This window comes from Anguilla anguilla, chromosome 5 (assembly GCF_013347855.1).
Source record: "Anguilla anguilla isolate fAngAng1 chromosome 5, fAngAng1.pri, whole genome shotgun sequence".
Taxonomy (NCBI): Eukaryota; Metazoa; Chordata; class Actinopteri; order Anguilliformes; family Anguillidae; genus Anguilla; species Anguilla anguilla.
In genome coordinates this window covers 40,646,510-40,669,731 of record NC_049205.1, presented here as the reverse complement: position 1 = coordinate 40,669,731, position 23,222 = coordinate 40,646,510, and the positions used below count along the sequence as shown (strand labels likewise).

Genomic DNA, 23,222 nt, shown 5'->3' with positions numbered 1-23,222 from the left:
GTAACTAACAGGAAATAAATGTATTGCTTGACACTACTTTCTCTGCCAGCATCACGCCTGCATGCCTATCTATCAATGACAAGTTTGTCTGCCAGTACCACACCTGTCTATCTGGTAATGGCATGCTTATCTGTAATGGCACTCTAGTTGCACATCTACCAACTTCATTCTTACCTGCTGTGGCATTAAATTTCTGTCTGTATTCCATCCTGAAGTACCTGTGCCATGCTCTCCTGCCTGCCTACTTACCTGCTAGCAGTGTGTCACTGTGAAGGCTGTCTATATGTCTGTTCTATGCCTAGATTCCTAAGCCAATCTACCTTTCTGCCAGTGCCATTTTTTTATTTATTTTGACTTTTTTAGTCTCAATGAGATTTACAATCTTTTTTGCAAAAGAGGCATGGCCAAGAAAAGCAGCACATACAGTTTCAGACAATGACAACATAAGGCATCAGGATATTACAATAGCAAAAGTTATTTAAAAAATAACCATTTTTAAATATCAATTTATACATTTGTAAAGCATCAAATTTTAACATTGCTCACTCCCTTCCTGTCGTTATCTTTTCCTGAATGTCTGTCTGCCCACTTTGCATCTCTAATGACACCATGCTATGCCAGTCTTCCTGCTTATATACCTGTTGATATTGTACCTGCCCATGCACAAATGCAATGTCTGTTTGCTTCTCACCGAACTTGTCACAATGTCTACCTGCCTACTGGACTGTGCCTAACCCACATGCTAACCCTATAGCACCAGTTAAGTTAATTAGAATGATTATTTTATTTTTCTTATATAGGACATTCATGTACTTACATGTGTGTGAAAGAGAGAGAGAGAGAGAGAGAGAGAGAAAGAGAGAGAGAGATGTAATACATTTAAAAACAAAACATAGGCTTGATTCGAACAAAACTGATTCGACTGAAAATGAGACTAAGGTGAAATTCAATAGAAGGTACTCAGTTACCTTGTACTAATCAATGGAGCCAGAGATCTGGTCACAACATCTGGACAGGAGCTGATAGCTATGCAGTACTAACTAGTACTGGAAGAGATTAAGATAGGAATGTCTTACCATTCGAAATCAATTTGTTTCTGGCACATACTGTATATGTTTGCCACGGGGTTTGGATGTAGCATGTGTTTTGGAAGAATACTAGGCCAGGCTTTTGATGAGACTTGCTTGTTTTGTTGTGCTCTGTTTACCTTGCCCAGGCCACCAGGAGGCAAACCAGTCAGGGCTGTGTGCGCTACTCAAATAGCGGAATAATCGGAACTGCCGGTTTACATCTACAACAAATGAACATAACAAAAACCTAAAGATATTCATATAATCAACAAGAAATGTCAACAGTCAATAAATAATGTTATCAACAGCACACAATGCTACTGCAATTATGAAAGTAAATTATTATTTTTCTGAAATAAATGTTTAGATTTCTAAACAACAGCATTCCTCATATGGAAGGCATTCAAACCGTAAATTCTTGGAATTCTAAGAGAAACAAAGTGGGGAGTTTTCTGTGTTGGACACTTTTTAAATCTTGAAGATGTGATCCGTATGTGTGCCCCTCCGATACCATTTTCCCGACAACTAAGAACTGTGACTTCTATGAGTAAACAGCTATCAACATTACTAAATATATGGGAGCTAATTAAAACGTTTGAAATTGTTGTTTTACAACAGCATTTAGGTAGCTTCCCGAAACGGATTTCTTTCATGGGTGCTCTGGGGTTAAGTAGATGTAGCTAGCTCTACATGGTAGGCCTATGGTTGAGATGAAAGCTGGCATCCGGATGATGAAAACAACAACAACAGGGCCAGGTTGAAACCTAGTATATGGCTGGACCTAACACACGTGATCCACCAGACCAATGGTGTAACTTCATCACTCACTCACTCAGTCACTCACTCAGTCACAGACATTCGCGTTTGTAGGGCTGTCACCCCCCGGTCCAGCCAAAAACACGGCTGAACACCGCCACTTTGATGCATAGTGAAAAACTTTATTCCCAAAGAGGGGGCACCACGGCCAAACATATATTTGCTGTACAGTTAGGTATTTTGAAAGACTATAACAAAAGTTGGTGAAAGTTCATTTCAGTTAGGACAACTCACGTATTTAGATTAAATATATTAAGGAATATGCAAAGCAGCCTAACTATTTTTTTGGTTTGGCGCTGAATGGATCTGCTTTAGGTAGGCTACGTCTGTGCATGCACCAGCGAGCACTACCTATGAAGGGATCACAATACAAATCCCCGGATCCCTACTAAACTGGAGAAATACCAAAACTCCAGTACCTGCAAGCAGAACCAAACAACAGGTGGGAAGCTGGGCTGGTGTGTGATGACCGCAATTCTGTGAGCTGCAGCAAGCGTACCACGTAAAGACCAGCATTAGACTTCTTTATTTTTTATTTTGCACACTCGCCAGATGGCACTGTGGCTTTTGCGCTGGCCCGCTAATTTGGCCAGTTCACATCAACGCACGTCATTCGACGCTTAGGCAATTCTATCGAAACAATTTTTATAAAAGCTCACCGTATTAGGATTTATCATTGCGGATACATATTTCAGGCAACGTAATCCATTATAATTCATATCTGAGACAAATATCATTTGAAAAAAAAAGTAATTTTTGATGTTCAACTATATATATTTGTTTTTACAAAATGACAGTGTAACATTTTTGTGAAATTGTTGGAATTCTCGAATTTGTCCTTTTATTCAGACAACCCAATCCCTGATCCTTGATGTGAAAGCTGCATAGTTCTATCGAGGAAGAAGCGAATATAGTACACAGAGTATACCCCGACACGCCTCTGGAATCACATGACAGGTGATTGGAAGACTTAAGAATTTGAGTATGGCGACAGTAACATAGCGTACAGTGCAATAGCGTACAGTGCAATGACTCTCATACAGCGAAGTGTCCAAACGCCGTCTCCGCGAGAGAGTGCACACGTAGAAGTAAATAAAACGGTTTTAATTTAAAGTTGCTTGTCTGTTCTGGTATTTTACAATTGGAGAACTGGAAGACAGCAAACGTGAGTTTTAATTATAAGGTAAGTGAAAATTTTGTTTGATTAGTTTTTGTAAAATGATCTGAAATACATTTTAATTTGGTGTACAGTTTTAGTTGTTTGTGGTTTGGTGATAATGATACTTCGCATACGTCTCACTCTAGCCTATACCTTTGCGACCTCACGCCACGGTGTCTTTTGCGTATTTGATTAGATAACATTTCTCATACAAATTAAATGTTTCTTGTTTTCTTAAACAGAAATCCAGTCTGTTTACATATGCCGGTTTACGTATGCCGGTATCTTTCTAGTATTTGAAAGTTCGATGTACAGTACAGCATGTTTACTTTTTGGGCTGTTCATAGTATGCTTGACGATGAGTGATTAGCATGGCGAACAGGTGGATTTGAAGAGGTGCATCATCAGTTTAATTGCATTTCTACCTGTGGAACAGTTCCACACATGGAGAGGTCAGAATAGCGTTCTTTTTGACGTTTTGTAAAAAATGGGTTAGGAACTGTTCAACGATCTTGGTTTAATCTTTTTGCTATAAGATTGTTCAAACCCCTGAAATGACTTTTTAAGGGACGTGAAAGTTCTGTATGTATGCCCCGAATTATATTATCTTCAGACAGAACCCTGTAATTCTAAGCTCTGGCTACATAAATATTTTCTTGAAGCGTAACCATCTCTCCATGTCCAGAAATGCATGCTCTGTATACAAGATGAACACAGTTGATTACAATAACATGAAATTATATGAAGATTGTAGCATAGTATGGTATAGTCTCCTGTCAGTGTTACGTAAGAAGAAAAAATATTTGGTGTTTGCTTCACTGGCCATGTGGCTGGAGTGATAGAAGGTGGTGTGTTGGTATCCCAGAGACTTGGGGCTAATTGAAGAGTGCTGTTTACAAACACCACAAGAAAAACCGCTTGAACAGGATGTGTGTTGAAACTATCATGGCTCTCAGTGTTCACAGCTACTACCTACAAACCACTTCACTGTGAAGGGAGTGGACATGTTCAGAATTTGCAGGATGCAGATTGTGGATCTGATAATGGTTGGCATTTGCCTATTCTGACTAACTGACCATTTGCCTTGGACTTGCCAGTAGATCAATCCATCAATCAGTCATGCTTTATTTCATTTTTCTCAATTTTCACTCAGGTTGTTGCTCAGTATTTTAAAGTGGTCATTTTCCGGAATTAAATAGGCTTCACCCAAAATAATAATAAAAAAACTAGTCAGTGAGAAAAACTACTAAATGAATCCTGATTAGGCTTAAAGGGCAATACACACTGAAGAACTGCTAATGTACGCCTTAAACGCAAATAGATGGATCCTAAACAGAAACTGAAATGTGCTCACACAACTTATCAATCGCAGAACACATTACTCCAGGGGCCAAATAAAATTTGACTGAATATGCTTACAAGACATGCATTTTTGAGCTTTTGGTTTGTGTTGGGCAAGTTCCATGCACTTGGACTCATTGATTGATGGAATAAATCAGCTGCGAGGGATGGCTAGCACTTGAGAACAGCGATTGCTGGCTGGGGCTTGAGAGCAGTGATGGCTCCCTGGAATCATGGGCAAGAAGGGCCCTCTGGTAGAGGGTGAGGCACTGCGGAGTACCACAACCTGCTGTCAGAGCTGGAGCTGGACCTCATAACAATACATCAGATATGCACCGCAGCACAGTGCTGGGGCCCTCCAGTTTAAGTGACCAGCCCTTTTCCAGCTGGGATTATGGATCTATACCTTGTTCGCTAGCTAGAACACACAGCTGGTGCAGTGGGTGTCGTAGTTGCATTTATGCCGAGTCCCTCCACCAGGGAAGTGCTCCCAGGTCAGCAGCTCCTTCCTCTTCACACAGTAATTGCATTCTTACTTGCTCAGCGACTGGCTGAAGTAGGTGACTACCATCATCCCCTGTTCAGTCAGCTGTGACCGGACTGCTCCAAGGTCTATGTTGTTTGTATCGGTGTCCAGGACGAAGGGTTTTGTGGGGTCAACCAGGGAGAGGACAGGGGCAGGGACCTCGGCTTCATGGAGTTGGTCCACCCTTTGCTGGTATAACAACCTCCACTCTTACGGGAAGGCTTTATACTAGATGTTGGAGCATTACTGCAAGGATTTTCTTCCATTCAGCCAGAAGAGCATTAGTGAAGTTGGGCAATGATTGGGCAATTATGCTTCCAGTTGGCTTTCCAATTGATCCCAAAGGTGTTGGATATGGTTGAGGTTAGGACTCTGTGCAGGTCAGACAAGTTCTTCCACACTGCTCTCAACAAAACCATTTCTATATGGAACCTGCTGTGTGCCAAGGGGCACTGTCTTGCTAAAACAGGAAAGGGTCTTCCCCAAACTGTTGGGGAAGCACAGAATAGTGTAGAATGTGATTGTATGCTGTAGCATTAAGATTTGCCTTCACTGGAACTAGGGAGCCTAGACCAAATCACGGAAAACAGCCCCAGACCAAGAGGAGTCCAGATTATATTGGTCAGATAGTGTAGTTAGGGTAAAAAGAGCAACAGCCCTGTATAGAGCAAGAGCCTTTCCTGGATCGTTGCCTTGTCATGGCAGAAGGAATTGTGCAAATTAATGATTCCCAGAGCTATGTTGTCCTTGGGATATATGGTAGCATCACCCAAGATGAACAGGTCTGGGGTGATAACCCAGATGAACATAATCATCCAATTAGATCCCTACTATGGTAAACAAGGAAAAGAGGCTCCAGCACGCCCCACGACCCTGCTCAGGATAAGCGGTTATAGATAATGGATGAATGGATGGATGATTGCATTGCGGAGAAAAAAGCTTGGATTGTGGAGTGAGACTGCCATAGATTATGTTAGTAATTCTGATATCGCAGCCCTTCACAATGTGTTTATTGTGGAAATTCATGTGACCAAAAAAAAAAAGAAAACGTATATCGTGCAGCCCTTGTTGACACAATACAGTATATGTCACCAGCATAGAGAAGCTACCCGGTTTTCCATGATGAAGCCTTGTGTGACACCCATTATGTGTCTTAGTTTTATTCTAATTAAACTACTGTAAAATATGCAGCTTTCTCTCTTTGGTAGTGACTTGAGTCCAACTTATAGTAGCAACCTTTCATCTTCACAGAACATCTTGGTGAGGTTGCAAATAAGCCTGATCTTGGTTGTTTCTTCAGAGTAGAATAGTACAATGCACATGAGCATATTCAGTCTGCATATAGTTTCTGTTTGCATTGATTTAAATGGTTTAGTTGCTGATATGATGTAAGCATATGATGTACTGTAAGCATTTAATTAGTATGTGACATGCACGGCATGTCATGCTTGTGTGAGTAGATACTGTGCACTGAACTACCCACCTGTTCACATGAAGCCTAAATAAAGAGCATGGGAAGCCTGGCACAATCTTCTGTTGGAGAGGATACCTCAATTCTAGTGCTATAAGTGATTATTTTCTATGTAGGGGTGGAAACGTGTAAATGGTAAATGGTAAATGGACTGCATTTATATAGCGCTTTTATCCAAAGCGCTTTACAATTGATGCCTCTCATTCGCCAGAGCAGTTAGGGGTTAGGGGTTAGGTGTCTTGCTCAAGGACACTTCGACATGCCCAGGGTGGGGTTTGAACCGGCAACCCTCCGATTGCCAGACAACCGGTCTTACCTCCTGAGCCATGTCGCCCCTATGTCGTGTACCATTCCTATACTGTACCATGTTACGCTGTAACATTATGAGTGGTTCACTTGTTTACACATTTACTAAATTTACAAATGAAAAATGAAAGACTCTGTACATGTATAGTATAGAGCATGCAGTCATATAGCAAAGCGTTATGAAGTCCGGCCATATCAAGAAAGCACTCAGCTAGGATTATTGGCAACAATATGTGCCTTCTTCTACTTGGACTGATAGGAATGGATGTCTATTGGATTCCAGCAAATGTTAGACGTAGTATACCACACCGTCAGAGAAGACCAATGGTTATAACATAACATAACGACAAGAACAGGCCATTAAGCCCAACAATGCTTGACATTTTCCTACCACTAAGGGTACCTAATGCTCACCATTTACCTGCAAACTAGATAGTATATAGCACTGTATAAAGCCTAGTCTTGAATAGTAGAGTTTCTGCCTCTACTACATGACCTGGCAAGCTGTTCCACACAGTGACTACTCTCTGTGTGAAAAAAAAAACTTCCTAATGTCTGTGTGGAATTTAGCTACATTTTGCTAATTTCCATTTATTCCCCCTCATTCAGTTTTCTCTAGAACAATTTAAATTGTGCATTGCCATATGGGAGAATGTTGAATTAACACAGCATTTCCTTGAGGCGTACAGAAAAGGAAGGCTCTTATGGAGAAGGCCAGAATGCACTGTGTGATTTAGATGTTTTCATTACCAGCACAAGAACTTGGACATCTCTACCAGTTGCTGTGTTCCCTGTTTGCCATTTTCAGTTCAGGATGAGGTTTTTTTTTGAGAACAATTCTTTTTATTTTCATAAAAGTAAGGAGGGTGAGGCATTTTAATGACTACTTCTATTAGGATCAAGGGCTTCAAATTAACATTGTGGCATGTGATGCGGGGGCATCTGCAGCAATCGTTGTATTTGGTACCACTAACTCACCGCTTGCCTTGTACATTTTCAAAACTGATTCAGCTTGATTGCTGATGCAGCAGTTACAGTGCCAGATAACATCCCCTTTCCAGAGTAATTACACTCAGCTCAGTTGATGCTGACAGGTTGTGTTGCTAACAATGACAAAGTTGAGCGGTAAACCAGGGCTGACAGAGAATAGCAAGCTCAAGGTTACAGGAACACTTCAGCAAGTCATATACAGTATACAGCTGGCAGTGGGAAGCCAAATAATTGGTTGTCATGAACAAATTTAAGATTTAAAAATGAAGTACCAGCTTTCCCTTAATGTATTATGCTGTGGACATAAAAATAAATGATCAAGTCATTTTGAACAGTGGCATATTCATTTGTTTTATTCTTGAAAATAATAGTAAGGCAAGTATCTGGCCAGTCATTTTAAAAAGTTTACAAATATTTTATTACCTTTTAACAGCAAAACTTTAGCATTCCTTTAAGGCATACTATTCAGGATTTTTTATTTGAAAATATTATAAAATAACTGTGCTAAGGCATATCTATGATGCACTGGCAATCTGGAGTCTTTACATACTCTAGCCAAATTTGTGCACCTTCTACCTGTATTTGTAATTCAAAAATGTGTTAGGGACATTTCTGAGCGTGGCACTCTTTCCTGTTTTGGGAGGGGTGAGCCTGGCTACAGTGCCTGTGGTTTTGGATCAGATTCCAATGAAGTGTTTGTTGCTAGTTTGCTGCAATGGCAGATGCTAAGAAGTCTTGATGCCGCAAAGCAAAAGGAACAAATTTAAGATTTAAAAATGAAGTACCAGCTTTCCCTTAATGTATTATGCTGTGGACATAAAAATAAATGATCAAGTCATTTTGAACAGTGCCATATTCATTTGTTTTATTGTTGAAAATAATAGTAAGGCTAGTATCTGGCCAGTCATTTTAAAAAGTTTACAAATATTTTATTACCTTTTAACAGCAAAACTTTAGCATTCCTTTAAGGCATACTATTCAGGATTTTTTATTTGAAAATATTATAAAATAACTGTGCTAAGGCATATCTATGATGCACTGGCAATCTGGAGTCTTTACATACTCTAGCCAAATTTTTGCACCTTCTACCTGTATTTGTAATTCAAAAATGTGTTAGGGACATTTCTGAGAGTGGCACTCTTTCCTGTTTTGGGAGGGGTGAGCCTGGCTACAGTGCCTGTGGTTTTGGATCAGATTCCAATGAAGTGTTTGTTGCTAGTTTGCTGCAATGGCAGATGCTAAGAAGACTTGATGCCGCAAAGCAAAAGGACAAGCCAACAGGGCTTTCACAAACTAGAGCCAACCTTGGAATTACTTTTCTTCAGTGGCAAGTTTGCCAAGGGGATGAAAAGCCACCCTGAGTTGGCCTGTTTTCTGTTGGACCTCTAAGTGACGTTACTTTTAGCTAGATACCATAACGCAAAATTGTTCAAAACAATTTATCATTCAGGGGGTGTTAAGATATTACACGACTGCAAAAACCATAAACCATCTCAGAGCTCTTATAAACTGTGACCATACAAGCAACTGAATAAGGAAAGTGCTTGAAAAAGCATGTAGCCTACACTGGGGTGATCTGTGAGTTCAAAGCAATCTAGGGAAGGTTCTTTCTGTGTCAGAAAGACATGGTATCAGTGAGGTTTTTAAGGGCAGTAGCAGTCTGCGGATGCCCAGCTCAAATCATAACTGCATCTACCATGTTTCATTAAAAGCATCTGTCACTGTGCTGAGAAACGCACTAAAGTGTGTTTTATTGAGCAGGAGAAGGTGCTGCTGTTTTATCTGAAAAGGACTGGTGTGGGTGCAGGTTTTTGTTTTAGCCCAGCTCTAAGACACCTGATTCTACATGTTTTCTCTACTTGAATTTGAAATGCGAGTGTTGCTTTTAAACATTGCTGTCAATCATCATCTGTGCTTAATTAGTGGCAATAACTTTATCATCTTAGGTTACTGAGGTGATACAACTGGGATAATTATTTGAGAAGGGGCTTGACAAAGAGGCTTTTGTGATGTCTAGGACTGAAGTACCATGTGAGAAACAAGGGGAGATAAATAGTGGTCCTACCCATAGTGAATGACAGTGCATACTAGACAGGAAAAAAATAGGCTGGTGTGGCCTGTGGTGCAGTCCTGTTTGTTAGTTCCCGACATAAAAAAGTGAATGGTTTTAGAAAAAATAAAACTATCCTTCCCCATAGACCTTTGTCTGTACACCACCAGGAGGGGAAGTACTGTAAGCAGCCATTGCATAGCGGCATCCTGCCCTCAGGTTTTTTTTAATCCGGCGAGTGAAATTTGTAAACATGCCACGTGTAAACATGCCATGTCGGTTACTTGAAGAATGCATTTTAATTAAATAAGCAAGTGCTCACAGGCATTGTTACAATGAGCTGGAGGGAAGCTGCTTATTAATCTGAACTTCCTGAATGCGCAGGTCATAGCAATATTCACTTAGAAGTTCCATGTATAGCACATATTAATGCAGTTCAGACTGGAACACTACATGGAAATAATCTGGAGTTCATTTTGTCATGTGTCCAAAAAGCAAAGTAATGTTTTTTTTTTTTTTGAGATTAAGAATTAAGGCCATGGTGTGTGTGTGTGTGTGTGTGTGTGTGTGTGCACGTGTGTGCATGTGTGTCAGGGGAAGGGGGGTGGTATATATATAAATACTGCAACATATAATTCACAAGCCATAAAGGCTGGGTTCTTAGACAAAACAATACCTTGAATGACCTCAAGAAACAAAAATAAAATTCATGTTTGTATACTTTGTGAATTTCCAGTTAAAATTAGTTTGCAACATGAAACACTTATTGTGAAAATAAGTTTCTTGAGAGGGTATTGCAGGATTATGGAGTGTTGGGGCTTAAAACCGCAGAGCTTGCACCACGCTGCAAAATATGTGCTGGGAACTCTATTTAGATCCTCTTGTGGTTCTTTGAAAACAATTCAGCACATTCAACTTTGATACGGCCCTTGGAGTTGAATGACACCCTCAGTTATTCTGTCACAGACTGTTCTGGAGACCTACCTTGTGTGCATCAGGAAAGCTCCACTGTTGGAGCATGGACTTTCTGAAGGTCCCCTCGCATGTTTCTACTGCACTTAGCTGAGGACAGCTCGTAATCCAGTGGTGAGCACAGGAATTTATTTGAATGGAAAGAAAATCTGTGAGGAGCTGACCAGTGACATTTCTTTTGAGACCATGTGACCAGTTTGACAGAAATCAGGTGCTAGAATTCAGAAAAATGCGGTATGATTCAAGTGTGACATTAATCCACTTTTATTACCATGGTGCTGCACCACCGCAATCAATTCTGAAAGATAGACTTTATGTCAATAATGTGTGCTTCAGGAAGCACTTTCGTCTGCATGCTGATTGGTGTGCTGGGGGGCATTGGTATGCTTCATCGTTGATTGTATTGCATTTTGTTCTGGCTTAGTTTGAGCTTTTTGCTGAATATGGTGGGAATGGAATGACTTGAGCACTAAAGTTGTTCTTCTGAAGCACGATGTTGAAGGGAGTATACATGGGAAAGGACATGTTTTTGCCGAACAGGTTTGACAAGACACTTATGTCCCTGTGTAATGATAAATCAATCACAGAAAGTAGGTGTGGTGTCTTTTCAGGTGATGACTAGAAAATTACTTAGAACAGAAAAGGCTGTACTGGAAAATCACAATATCTTTGTGTGCATGTATATATTCTTCTGTATATACTGTGCAGTATATACTGTAATCTGGATAGTGACACAATTTTTGTTGTTTTGTCTCTGTACTACAGCACATTGGCTTTGAAATGAAACATTGAATTTGGGGTTAAAGTGCAGACAGCTTTTATTTAAGCTTTTTGCATACACAGAGTAGCCAGAATTAAAGTTTTTAAGATGTTGCATCCGGATGTCGCCTCCCCGCACATTTGTACACCTCATTCTTAATTGTGATTCAGGGTAAGTCAGAAGGTATCGTGTGGCATTTAACAACATTTTAAAGTTCAGCTATTGTCTTAGTCAAGATCGACAGATACATTGTTTAATGTGGATGTCCAATGGGCGTTGACAGGAGAGCCAACAACTAGTGACTCGTTTAGACTTGCAGTAAACTGCTTGTCCATGCAACATCACTATACGTCACCTGCTCAGCATACCAAAATTCATCCTATTCAATAGATTTATTGTATTTAAAATTCAATATATGCGTTGTATATATTTGTCTGCCTTACTTATTTGACAAATGTATGACAGATGTCAAAGATGAAAGATGTGTCAGAGCATAGCTTTACAACTAAATAGGTACAGAGGGTACTGGACATTGGAGAATGATAGATTTATCCTGCACCCCATTGCTACCCTGTACCAGAGTGTGCTGATTGTGATATTTAACTGAGGTTTAATTTGCTATCTATTATTAGAGCTTTGATTACATTCTCGTGGTGTCCTTTGTTAACTGTTTAAAGAAGAGCTATCTATAGCCATAAATGAAGCCATTACACTCACTGGTATCAAACTTTAGCTATATAATTAGGACTACTAATGTTTCCTTTTATACCAGGGTTGTACACAGTCATGTCATTAGACACCCTGGATTGTCCTGTCTGTTAAATTCCACCAGGAAAGATGGCAGCCTTTGCTCCGCTGTGTAATTTGATGATAAGCAGCAGATGCCCATCTCGGTTCTGACTAGTTGAAGACTTGTGATTCTTAGAGAATGGTTATGCACAACTTGTCAGAACCGTAGGCACAAATGACCCCCACATTCTCTAATTTTATTAGTCACTTTCAACCAGTCAGAGATCAGCTGGAAAGTTGATTAAATTCTACAAGGCAGAGGATAAAGTAATCAGTGACATCTCTTATTTCTCAGAATTGTTCAACTGTGCGCTTATTCGAGGCAGTCAACATATCTAACAAATAGCCTAGTGCATTTGTATGGCAGGATTTCACTGCCTCGGGGCTACAAGGTAGTGCTGTGACATAAACAGGAATTCACACTATCAAAATGATAGTGTGGAATCCTTCTGTGTTTTGTTTCTTGGCATTGCTCTAACAACCATGGAAAGGGATGTAAAATATGAATCTTTACTACAGCTACTGGTCTTCAACATTACATGCAATTGGTGAGACTGTACTTATTGCTACAAGCATGGCAGATTTTGGATATGTTTTCGAATGTCTTATAACGCAGTTTGTAGTAGGCTGTACTGTAGGTAGTCATTTTCAAGACTGGCCTTGGCACAAAGCTGGAAGAAAATGTCAAACCTCCTTCAGCTCTTATGTAAGTTTTATGGATAATTGCAGCTGTTTAACCATATCATATTGAAAGAGGTCACAAGAAAAAAAACATTAATATTAATAACTAGTATTAATAACTTGAAAATATCAGCCTGTCATATTATGCTGTCAAACACAGATTCAAATGTGAAGAAAAACAGTGGTATCAGTAAAAAATATATTATCAATATAAAATTTCACAGTCTGCAACCAATGTTTTGGCATATAACACATGGCTGATTCAGCACCTTGGGGTTTATAGAGACTTATGACCTTTTCCGAGGCAAAGCATAAGCACCTACTGAACTTTCAGTCACAAAACGTCCCATTCCAATCCCACTGGAAATAGAAACCATGATTCAGGAGAATGAAGGCGAAATTATAGGTTAAATGCTACAGGCAACCTCCCAAGCCCCATGGAAATATTCCACTCAAAACATGTGTGAAGGAATTTAACTTCAAGTATTGAGAAGATGGCACATTGCAAACAAACATAAATCGTAGCAGTACTTGTGACAGTACAAGGGGAGGTCAGGTTTTCTAGTTGTTCTTATTTCCTTCTAATTTATTCCAAATTTGGGATGGTGTAAAAACAACTCGAGTCCCATCCCATATCAGCAAAATAATCCATCATTTTGGGTGGGCAACAGGATCAATGTCAATTCCATTGTCATTTTAGCCAATTCACACCTTGAAAAATTGTATCATTTTTCAGTTCATAAAATGAATTGTTTAATTTACTGAATTGACTGAATTGAGACTGGAATTTTACGCATTTAAGTGGAAGGATTAGTGCACACATGTCTGAAATGTGTGAAGTTAGCTTGTTTTCCACTCTGCAATTCAACAGTTATAGCTACTGCAAGGGGAGGCTGCAGATTGTGCTACTGACACACAGATATCAGCCACTGTTCTATCAGAAGGGATAATATTCAGTGGCATGGTGGCTGAGGGGCGGGGGTGGGGGTGGGGGTGGGGTTCACCTAGCTGGATTAACCGTTCCCTCCCCTGGCCAACATATTTTCAAAATATGCATTAACATGAATAACTACTGATTAAAGTTAGCACCAAGTACATTATCTCTACAGCAAGTCCTGGACTTTCTATCCCATTGACGATAATGTGTGCAATGATTTTGTGCAGTTGCTCTTCATGGCCTACTGTTTCCGTACTTTACAGATTAGCTCTGAGGCAGCTGTCAGAGGCAGCCAGTAACATTTCAGTTGGTAAACAGTAGATGGCAAGGGAAGCCCTGAACAGTCTTTGGGCAATCTAAAACCGTAGCACATCTTGGCAGATGGAATGACTTACACTGCTCCTGTGGGTGATTTCAATGTGCCTGTGGTGTCCTTTGCTAATTATGAGTTGCAATTACTGAATAATTGCTTTAATTATTATTATTTTTTTACATTTGTATTTTTAGTCATCATTCATGTTTATCGTTCCATAATTCCCTTCGGCTCTAAAAGGGCTCTCCATAGTTTCGCCTTTGTTAGCATATGCAATATGCCGAATTGACGTTGGCAGCTACAGTAAGTAAGAACCGGCTAGACTGCAATTAAATCGTTCTTTTTATTTATTTATTTCTTAATTTGGAGATTAGGGTTAGGTTAAATCAAATCCAATCATGAATTAATTTCTTAGGTGGTATGACATTTTAACTCAAACTGACTGGCTAGCTTGCTAACTAGGATTGTCTCTCAAACTAGGGCTTGTTTCACAAAAGCAATATGCACCCACTTTCACTTGGAAAGCAAGTTACTGTCAAAAGGGATTTTAGAAATTTTATGGATTGATATACTACAACAGAAAGCCTCATAATAATTGCATTTTGCAGATATTTGCTCACTTGAAACAATCTATAACTGTTGTGGATACTGTTGCATTACATTATATTACTGAAATTTGGCAGCCATTGTTATTCAGGGCAACTGACATGACTTGATTTTTAACATTGTATCTTAAAACTAATTGAGAACATAAAATAAAACATAAAAATAAAAAAAATCAGAGAGAACTTCAGAATTGTAATTATGCTTTTAACATCTAGGTACAAGAATGACCTCTTTCTACAAACGATTGTATTCCCCTCTGGCGGAAAATACCAAGAGAAAAAGCTGTGATTAAGTAACCACTGGGTAGGAAGTGTGCTATCACTATCAATAACATGATGCAGCATGTGCTGTGATGTGCTTGGGAACATCAAGGACATTGTGGTGCCTCCCTTCCATACAAATATCTCTTGGGCAACCTAACATCATGTTTATTTATCTTGCTATTTCAAGGGCAGTATATTTAGTGAGCAGAAGCTAAGAGAACAGCGTGCAACACAAATGTCCCCCGGAAGTTTTGGAAATTCAGATATCCTGAAATATCAATATCAGTATCAATGTCAATATAATGTCTATAATAAAAAGTCTATAAAAAATAAATGAATTCACTGTAATGTAAATTCTAATACAATAATATCTGACTCCAAATTACATCTATGCTGAATTTGTAGTGGCAATATTTCAACTTTTCTAATTGTTGTACTAGATCTGTGCTTCAACATTTATTTGAAACAACACAACCACTTGGTGTACTGTATAATCTGGCTTTGTACATTGTGACTGAATGTGTTTTTGTATTTTGTTACTGTTGGCAGGACTAAGCGAACTAGAGCAGCAGATACACTAGCTGGTCACCATGTCATCAGATGCAAGCCACATGCTGGAGGCTGCCTTGGAGCAAATGGATGACATCATTGCTGGTAATGGTGACCTTTGACCCTTTGATGTTGATCCTTTACATTGCTTTTTCAGTCCACTTCTGCTTTTTCATACCTTATTTAACAATGCAATAACTACATACCTGTAAGCTATCTAAAGTTTAAAATGTTGTTTCTCAGTACATAAACTGAAGCACTAAACAAACCAGGTACAGTACTACTGTTCATCGAAGATGAAGTAAATAACTGAAATATTAATCATACAGTGTGTTTAATTCTTGTCACTAAGGACTGTTTACTTTTCAGTGATATGACAAGATATGTTGTTTTGTTTCTGTTCTTATTTTTTTAAACATCTAGATTCAGGTTTGGTTTCTTACATGATAATTGTGTAGTTCCAGACCTGACTCTTGACAAGTGCACTTGTGACATGTTTACAGAAGTTCAAGTAAAACCAGACTAACCAAATGCTCAGTAGGGCTAATGTTACAGGAACAGCGTCATCTCATTAAGTCTCACACACTATGTGTTGCACAACCCTCCTGTACAATTCAACACACTGAATGCACATCAAGTAATGCACACAATGTGAAATGCGTGAAAATGCAGTGATAGCAGCTGATTTATGTATAAATAAAGCAGTGGCAGCTACCTCCTGATTCTTGCTGCTTTTCTTTTTGTACTCCTTGACTGCATTTTATATAATAACAGTGAAACAATTACACATTCTGTTCTCTGGTTGTGTAGCTCACTTATTATCTTGTGTTCACAGCACACATCGTTACAATAATTATTGATAATTGATAAGTTATAATTGGGATCACCATTTTGAACAAAGGAGGGCAAAATGTCATATTTTTCACTTGTACATGCATATCACTCTGTCAGCCATTTGTTTCATGTTTAAAACTAAGACGTGTGAGGAGCCTGCATGGTTTTCATTAAAGCAATTCAGTCTCTCGTCTTGAGACTCAGTCTTAAGCTGATTTTGTTTCAGTGTCTATAATATAATGTCTCTGTGGTTGTGCAGTTGTGTCACTGCTCCTCTGATATTCTATGAGAGTGATACATTTCAGACTGCACTGTTTATCAATCCACATGTGGATATCAAATAGCACTGTAGGGCTGTCCTGAGGAAGAAACAAGGAAGTGTGCTATGGATTTGTGAAGGCTCAAAGCACTGGTTTGACAGGAATGACATCACCACTGAGAGCTGGGAGATTGGGTACTGAGGGGCATTTTACATGACTGCTGATCGGACTACCATGCTGACAGTAATAACTTAATATGTATCAGGTGTTTCTGTATGAGCTCACACACACAGCTTAGTAAGACAAACATAATTAACAGAATTATTAATTAAAATGCATCCCGTTTGATAATCAGAGTTGGAGTTAAAGAGGACACTGTCTACACATGGGAAAGGAAATTCATACACGTGCTGGAAATTCATTCTGATTTTTTTAAACAAGATAAACCATTTTGGTAATGGATGTGAACATATCTAACATGGCTCGCCTGTAAGTCCCGCAGCTGTAAAAGGGTTTAACATCCAGTGAAAATGAAAAGCAATGGGAAGTCATGTAGAGTATTAAATACAATGTCTGCTGACAGCAATGGTTACTAGCCTTTCTTGAGGGAACAGTGGCAGATTTTAACCTACAGTATAGCCTTCTGAATGGTACAGTAGGTACGAATTTCCCTAGTCACCATGCCACATTACTGCCTTGGTCCACGGTTTAGGATGGTTTCCTCTGTGATGATTGTCGTTTCTTCAGGGCTCTTGCAATGTCACAGATGGCAGATAAAGGCATGTTGTGTTTTTATATTGTGTATATAATAACCTCCATAATAACCAAAAGGTTGCTCATCTAGTTGACATTTCACAGTGCTGTAATATGCAGTGTGCATACAGGACCATAAGCTCTGTATTTCTTACATGAATGTGAGCATGTCTGATTAAAAGAATGGGGTTCTTTTTTTGTTCTCATTGCTGTAAAATAACTCACTCCATTAAACAGGAATATAATTAGACTGTAAACATTTAAAATACATTTATCAAGGAACCTCTATTTCTCAGTGAGCCATTTGACTAATTTATTATTTTCATGTCATATAATTAGCATTTACTTATCATTTCTTCATACATGAATACATTATGAGGATGATTAATGGTTACAGTGTACTTTGTTTTGTCAATTGAACATAATTTATAGTAATTTAAAAATGTCCTTTCAAAAATAACTGAATACAACATTAGTTGATATGATTAAACACAAGGATGTCAAAAATATGAAATTAAAAGTAAGTTCTTTGTGAGCAGTGTGCGCACTCACTAAACAATGATTATAGTATTATTAGATAGAAGAATCCTTTGTTAAAAAGCCTGCTGCATTTACAAGCTGATTCCTTCATTGATGTGAATTATAGAATAGATCAGCTAAAATGATTGAGCGCCATCTACTGGTTATTTTTGAACCTGCTGCTCAAATGAAATTGTGCTTTGTTGTAATTTCTGTGTACCCAATATCATTGAAAAGTCTTCCTTATTAGCGTTGTGGTCAGTTATAAATGAATAAGAATGTTCCCATCGACTTCACCATGTCAGCAAATGACAATTGAACTGGAATTTCCTGCAACTCAAAAGTTCTGGTGCTCAAGATTTCATGCTCAAATCCCTTGTTCAAAAGGAGTGATGATGGTGCGAGAACCTGAAAGTGGTTCAGGAAATTCTTTGTAGTCAGGATTTGTATGATGGTGGTTCAGATCAGGAGTCTGCTTAGTAAATAAATTACAAGATGTGAATAATATATATATATTTTTTTTTTGGGAGGGGGGGGGGGTTTCTAAGCAGAAAATCCCAGGCACATTCAAGAATATGTGGTATTTTACAAATCTGTTCAGCTTTCTTTTTCGGTTTTGCATTGCATTTATAGAGATGTAAGCACAGTATCACTTTTATAATGCATTAGTCTTAGATCTACTAAGGAGAATGTGTTTTAAAATGTGGTTCAAAGCACATTTGAATGAAATGTGTTTGAAAAGCCTGTAGAAGGAGATACATTTTGCCGTGGTTTTGTAAAATAATTCATTCAATTTATAGGGTATTTTCTACCTGGTGGAGAGCTATTTCCTTGGTTTATTCTGCCAGTGACCAGCTGCATGCATATTTGGCAGCAAACCTGAGGCACATCTTGCTGGCTGAAGATGCTCACAAGCCCTGAGGGCTCTGGACTTCAAGAAACAGGCTGCTCTTCACTCAGCTGTACAAAGTTCTTTGCCGTTCATTCAATTCCACAATTCTGCTTGGCCGGATAGGTCACATGACCCACCCACTAACATCCGCAGTATCCCGCCAGAGTGTCCACATGTAACTATGCACTGAGGAGGCTGTTCCTTAAATAGTGTTTACACTGTCCCATTGCTAGCCACTTCTGGACAGTGAGTCAGTGAGGAAGAGGATGAGGCAATCCAAGGATGGGTTCAGTTGTTGTAATGTGTCAGAAGGAATATCACTTCTATGCCCCGTTCTTGTCAAGTTTCAGTTGCACTTGATTTTAAAATGTCCCCATGGTGTGTTTTCCCTTACTAATGAACAGACTTCTCCCAGTAACCTCATCAAGGGCTAGACAATTTTTAACATCGCTTGTCCTGACCAGTATTACTGGATAACATATGAGAGCAGTGGTTTAATCACAGGTTTTTGACTTGTGTGTACTATTTTCGTCTCTTCCAAAAATTACATATGTTCTATTAAAAAAAAGAAAAACATTTGCAGTGGAAATGGCTGGCAGGCGGCACTGTGGCAGTGCCATGTTCTCCAGATGTCCGTGCGTGTGTGGCACAGCCATTAACCCTCACCACAGCTGCGAGACGCAACTGTTCAGTTCGCTTACACCGGAGTCAAGTGGACGCCGGTAACAGTGGGAGTGTAGCAGGACAGGGAGACATTTGCCTCTCTCCTTAAAGATGTCCCTCTGTGGCGCAGGGTCCAAGGCTGCGGCGGAGTTCGGCGGCGGCGGCCTGTTCGACTTGGGCTCCCCGGCGTACCCCGGACCCCAGAAGGTGCTGCAGCTCGCGGAGGACCTACGGGCTGCCATAGAGATGCAGGCCGTTGATGGGGACCGGGTGCTGGTGCGGAAACACCTCCCCAACAACACCGCCGAGATCCTCATGCAGTGGCTGGAGAGGGGCATGGTGAGTTACTTACAGTATAGTCCTTCTGGTGAGGGTACTGACACTGTGTGTGCCAAACAGTGTTGCCAATTCACATTCTGAGTAGGATTTGGCAGTTATACGTACACCTCTGCCAGGTAATGAAAATGGATTCCTTCTTTAAAAATCTAGCTACAGTATTTAAATGGGTCTGTGTAATGGGTTTGTGAGTTAATCTTAATAAGGACTTATGCTGAGACAATAAAGCAATGAAGGTTCTCATTTTCTCTTCTGCTGTCTCCAGGGCAAGTATTCAAAACACCACTGAATGACAGAATTATTCACCTCTATTAAATTAAAGACATTTTTAAAGAGTCATATTCAGTATGGTGTTTTATTAGTTTTTAAAGTAGACCTATAAAGTAGTTTTATGAAAATAGGCCTGTACAAATACAATAGCTTGTCATTTTTAAGGTGTTCCTGATGTTTCATCATCATTTACAGGATGCGAGTCCCTTTGGATAGGATGCCTAAATGTAATGTAAATTGAACATGTCTAGTGAAAAACAGTTGTGGAAACAGCTAGCTTTCAGTTTGATGGATGCCGGTAAAGAAATTAGCAATTATAGGTTACAATACGTGTGTGCTAGTGGATTGGCTTGTGCTTTGCTACAGCAGAGCGTTGATGCCTTTGAAGTGTGTAACACATAGATAAGCAGGTCAGAGCTCACATAACTTATAAACAAGTTGAAAATGACAGAAAAGCATGCAGAATATGCTGAGTCATCATTTCAGACAGTTTTCTCTGTGGCCGCGTGCAGTGACAAGTGACATACCCTCCTTATCAAAAGTCACAGGAACCATATTAAGTGTGTAAAACGATGTCTGACTGAATGTTTGCTGAGACAGTTGGGTGACACACTGCCTCCCGAGTGCCCGTAAAATAAAACCGTTTGTACTATTGAACTGGGTTGTGCATATTTTGTCCGGCTCAGATGCTCTAGGACCCAACAAGGTCACCCTTGGCTTTTTAATTTCTCTTACCCTTAGAATGAAAAGGGTAATCAGGGCGTACCCAGGACAGAGTCAGAAAGAACTGGTGCCATTGATAAGCCCTGTGTCATTTTAATCGTATAACTCACAAAGAGTATTCTGTGTACCAGAAAGGCATTTGGGTATTTCTGGGTCCCAGATCCTGGATTGCCTAAGACTGTAGCTTATTTTGGCTTCCTATGAATTGGGGAAGGCTGGATGTAGTAAATAGTCGGAGTCTGAGTCCTTTGAGGCTCCGACAGGGTTGAGCTCAACTTCCTGTTCCACCGCCTCCGTTCTCTGTCACTCCACCTTTTCCCTCTGCCTCTTTCCCGAACCACGCTCAGAGCTGCTGAAACATCCCTGGGTGCGAGGAGGTAAGTCAGAACCCAGCCGAAACCTGGAGAAGCTCAGATTCGAAGGTCTAGTTCGGAGAACTACAGAGTGTCAGTGAGTTGTGGCTAATTTTGGGGCAGCCCCCACTGCATGCGTCCGTAATGCGGGGAAAGGGACCTCTCTGTGCACGGCTGCTTGCGCTTCAGCAACGTTTGAGACCGCGCTAGTTCATCACTGCAGGTCTTTGATATCAGACATGTGGTAAACACCCAGGCAGGATGTATATAATTACACATATGGCTTTTTCATCCAGCTCTCCAGTACTCTCTCTCTATTCTGTGATCCGTCCTCAGCAGTGGAAAATCTGTTGCTGATTAACAGCACTGTGTAAGGAGAGCTTACTATCGCTTTGGCTGATGGTGGGCAGTTTGAAGTTGCTCAGACCACTTGTTCGTATTGTTTGTCAAGGATGAGTACTCTCACGAAGGCTATAATTAGCTTAAGCGTTTTTTGCTTATTTAGTCGTTTGCGGTTCTGTGTCTCTCAGCGCAAGCGTTGACATGGGCTGCTGTCGGGAGCATTTGGGAATCACGACTGAGAATGCAAAGTCAGCTTGTCGGTGGGTTGTAATTGGCATGTTGTTTGTGAAAAAAGACCACGATTGAATATGTAGCCGGTTACCAAAACGAGCAAGGCTCATTGTAATCGGTATTCTAACAGCATCGAGCAGCAAATGTGGTGAATCCACAGCTGGAGTGCGTGTACCAGGGATTACCGCATTCTGTACTCCAGGGGTCTCTAGTGCCACACCACACAGGAACACAGAGCCCTGTGGCCCTGATGCTGAATAAGGCACACATGCTCCCAAATTAAAGCCAGGGCTCTGTCTTTCAAAGGGGGGGGCGGGGGGGGGGGGGGGGGGGGGGTCACACTATGGACAGGAAATCTGAAGAGCATGTGTTGCTCTTTTTTCACATGAGGCCATATGATTGAAGCAGGAATTGATTATGTGACAGTGTCTGCCAGGAGTAGATGAGCAAAAGCTGGGTAGTCCTGGTCTGTCAGAGAGAAGACTCTGAGCCTGTGGTTTGTGAGTTCAAATCCTGGATGTGTCCATTGCTGAGGGTGATGCTGCTGTCCAGTTTCCCCTGTAGGAACACTGAGATATTTATAACCCCTTCAGTGTAATGCTTTCCATTTAAATTTGCTTTGCAAGCTTCTCTGAAAAAGTAGGGATTCATATTTAATGTTCGTGTACAGCTGGGAGTGTGGTGAGTGGATATGTGTGTGTGTGTCTGTGCATATATGTGTGTTTGTATGACTTTGTGCATGCATGGATGTGTTTGTGCTTGTTCTGTGTGTCCATGCCTACATGCTTGTGAATTTGCATGCGCATGTATGTATGTTGTCATGTCCGTGCATGTTAGAAGAGTGAGCGTGCATGCGTATGTGAGGGTGTGCTTATGTGCACGCAGGTATCTGCGCATGTATGATTTCATGTGTACACGCGTGTGTGCGTGCATACAGTATATGCATGCATGTGTGTATTTGTGTGTTTTTCAGCATGCATCCAGTCCCATAGCTGTGTGGATCAGAGTAATAACCAGGTGCTGGGTCTGTAGGAATATGAGGGAGCAGAACTGACAACCACTTTCATAGACAAACAGGGCAGGATGATGATCTGTAAACGACAGGGGAATTCAGTCTCTAGCTCCACATTTGATTATACATATAGACCTTAACTGTGCTGTCTTCATTAGTATAGTTAAATTTAAGTTAGGCTCACCTGAATAGTTCAGTTCTTGTGACGTAAGTGAAATCACCCAGCCTTATGCTAGTTATTTTGTTATAATAACAAAAAAAAGTATTATAATTACATTAAAAACCTCAATTTTATCCTTTGTAGCATCCTTACAAGGTCTCCCAATTCCAAACCATTACAACATTAATTGGCCTGATCCCATCAAAGAGAATATGCAAAATATTATTTTTGGATTAAAGCCAAGACATAAATACCCTAATACTAATGGCTACTTT

General features: G+C 40.1%; 1 protein-coding gene across 7 annotated transcripts in view; it reads left to right on the top strand.

The window, feature by feature from the left end:
- The first annotated feature begins 2,887 nt into the window (after positions 1 to 2,887).
- The window catches only part of ppfibp2a (PPFIA binding protein 2a), a 52,627-nt gene continuing 32,292 nt past the window's right edge, over positions 2,888 to 23,222 (top strand). For 2 of the 7 annotated variants that reach the window (XM_035417908.1, XM_035417905.1), the window contains exons 1-3: positions 2,888 to 3,069; positions 15,600 to 15,704; positions 19,651 to 19,859. In XM_035417908.1, the coding sequence (XP_035273799.1) occupies positions 15,641 to 15,704; positions 19,651 to 19,859 (273 nt within the window). In that variant the 5' untranslated portion in view covers positions 2,888 to 3,069; positions 15,600 to 15,640. Of the gene's footprint in view, positions 3,070 to 15,595; positions 15,705 to 19,650; positions 19,860 to 20,958; positions 21,227 to 23,222 lie in introns of those variants that run through there. The other 5 variants (XM_035417912.1, XM_035417913.1, XM_035417909.1 and 2 more) reach the window with 4 other exon arrangements.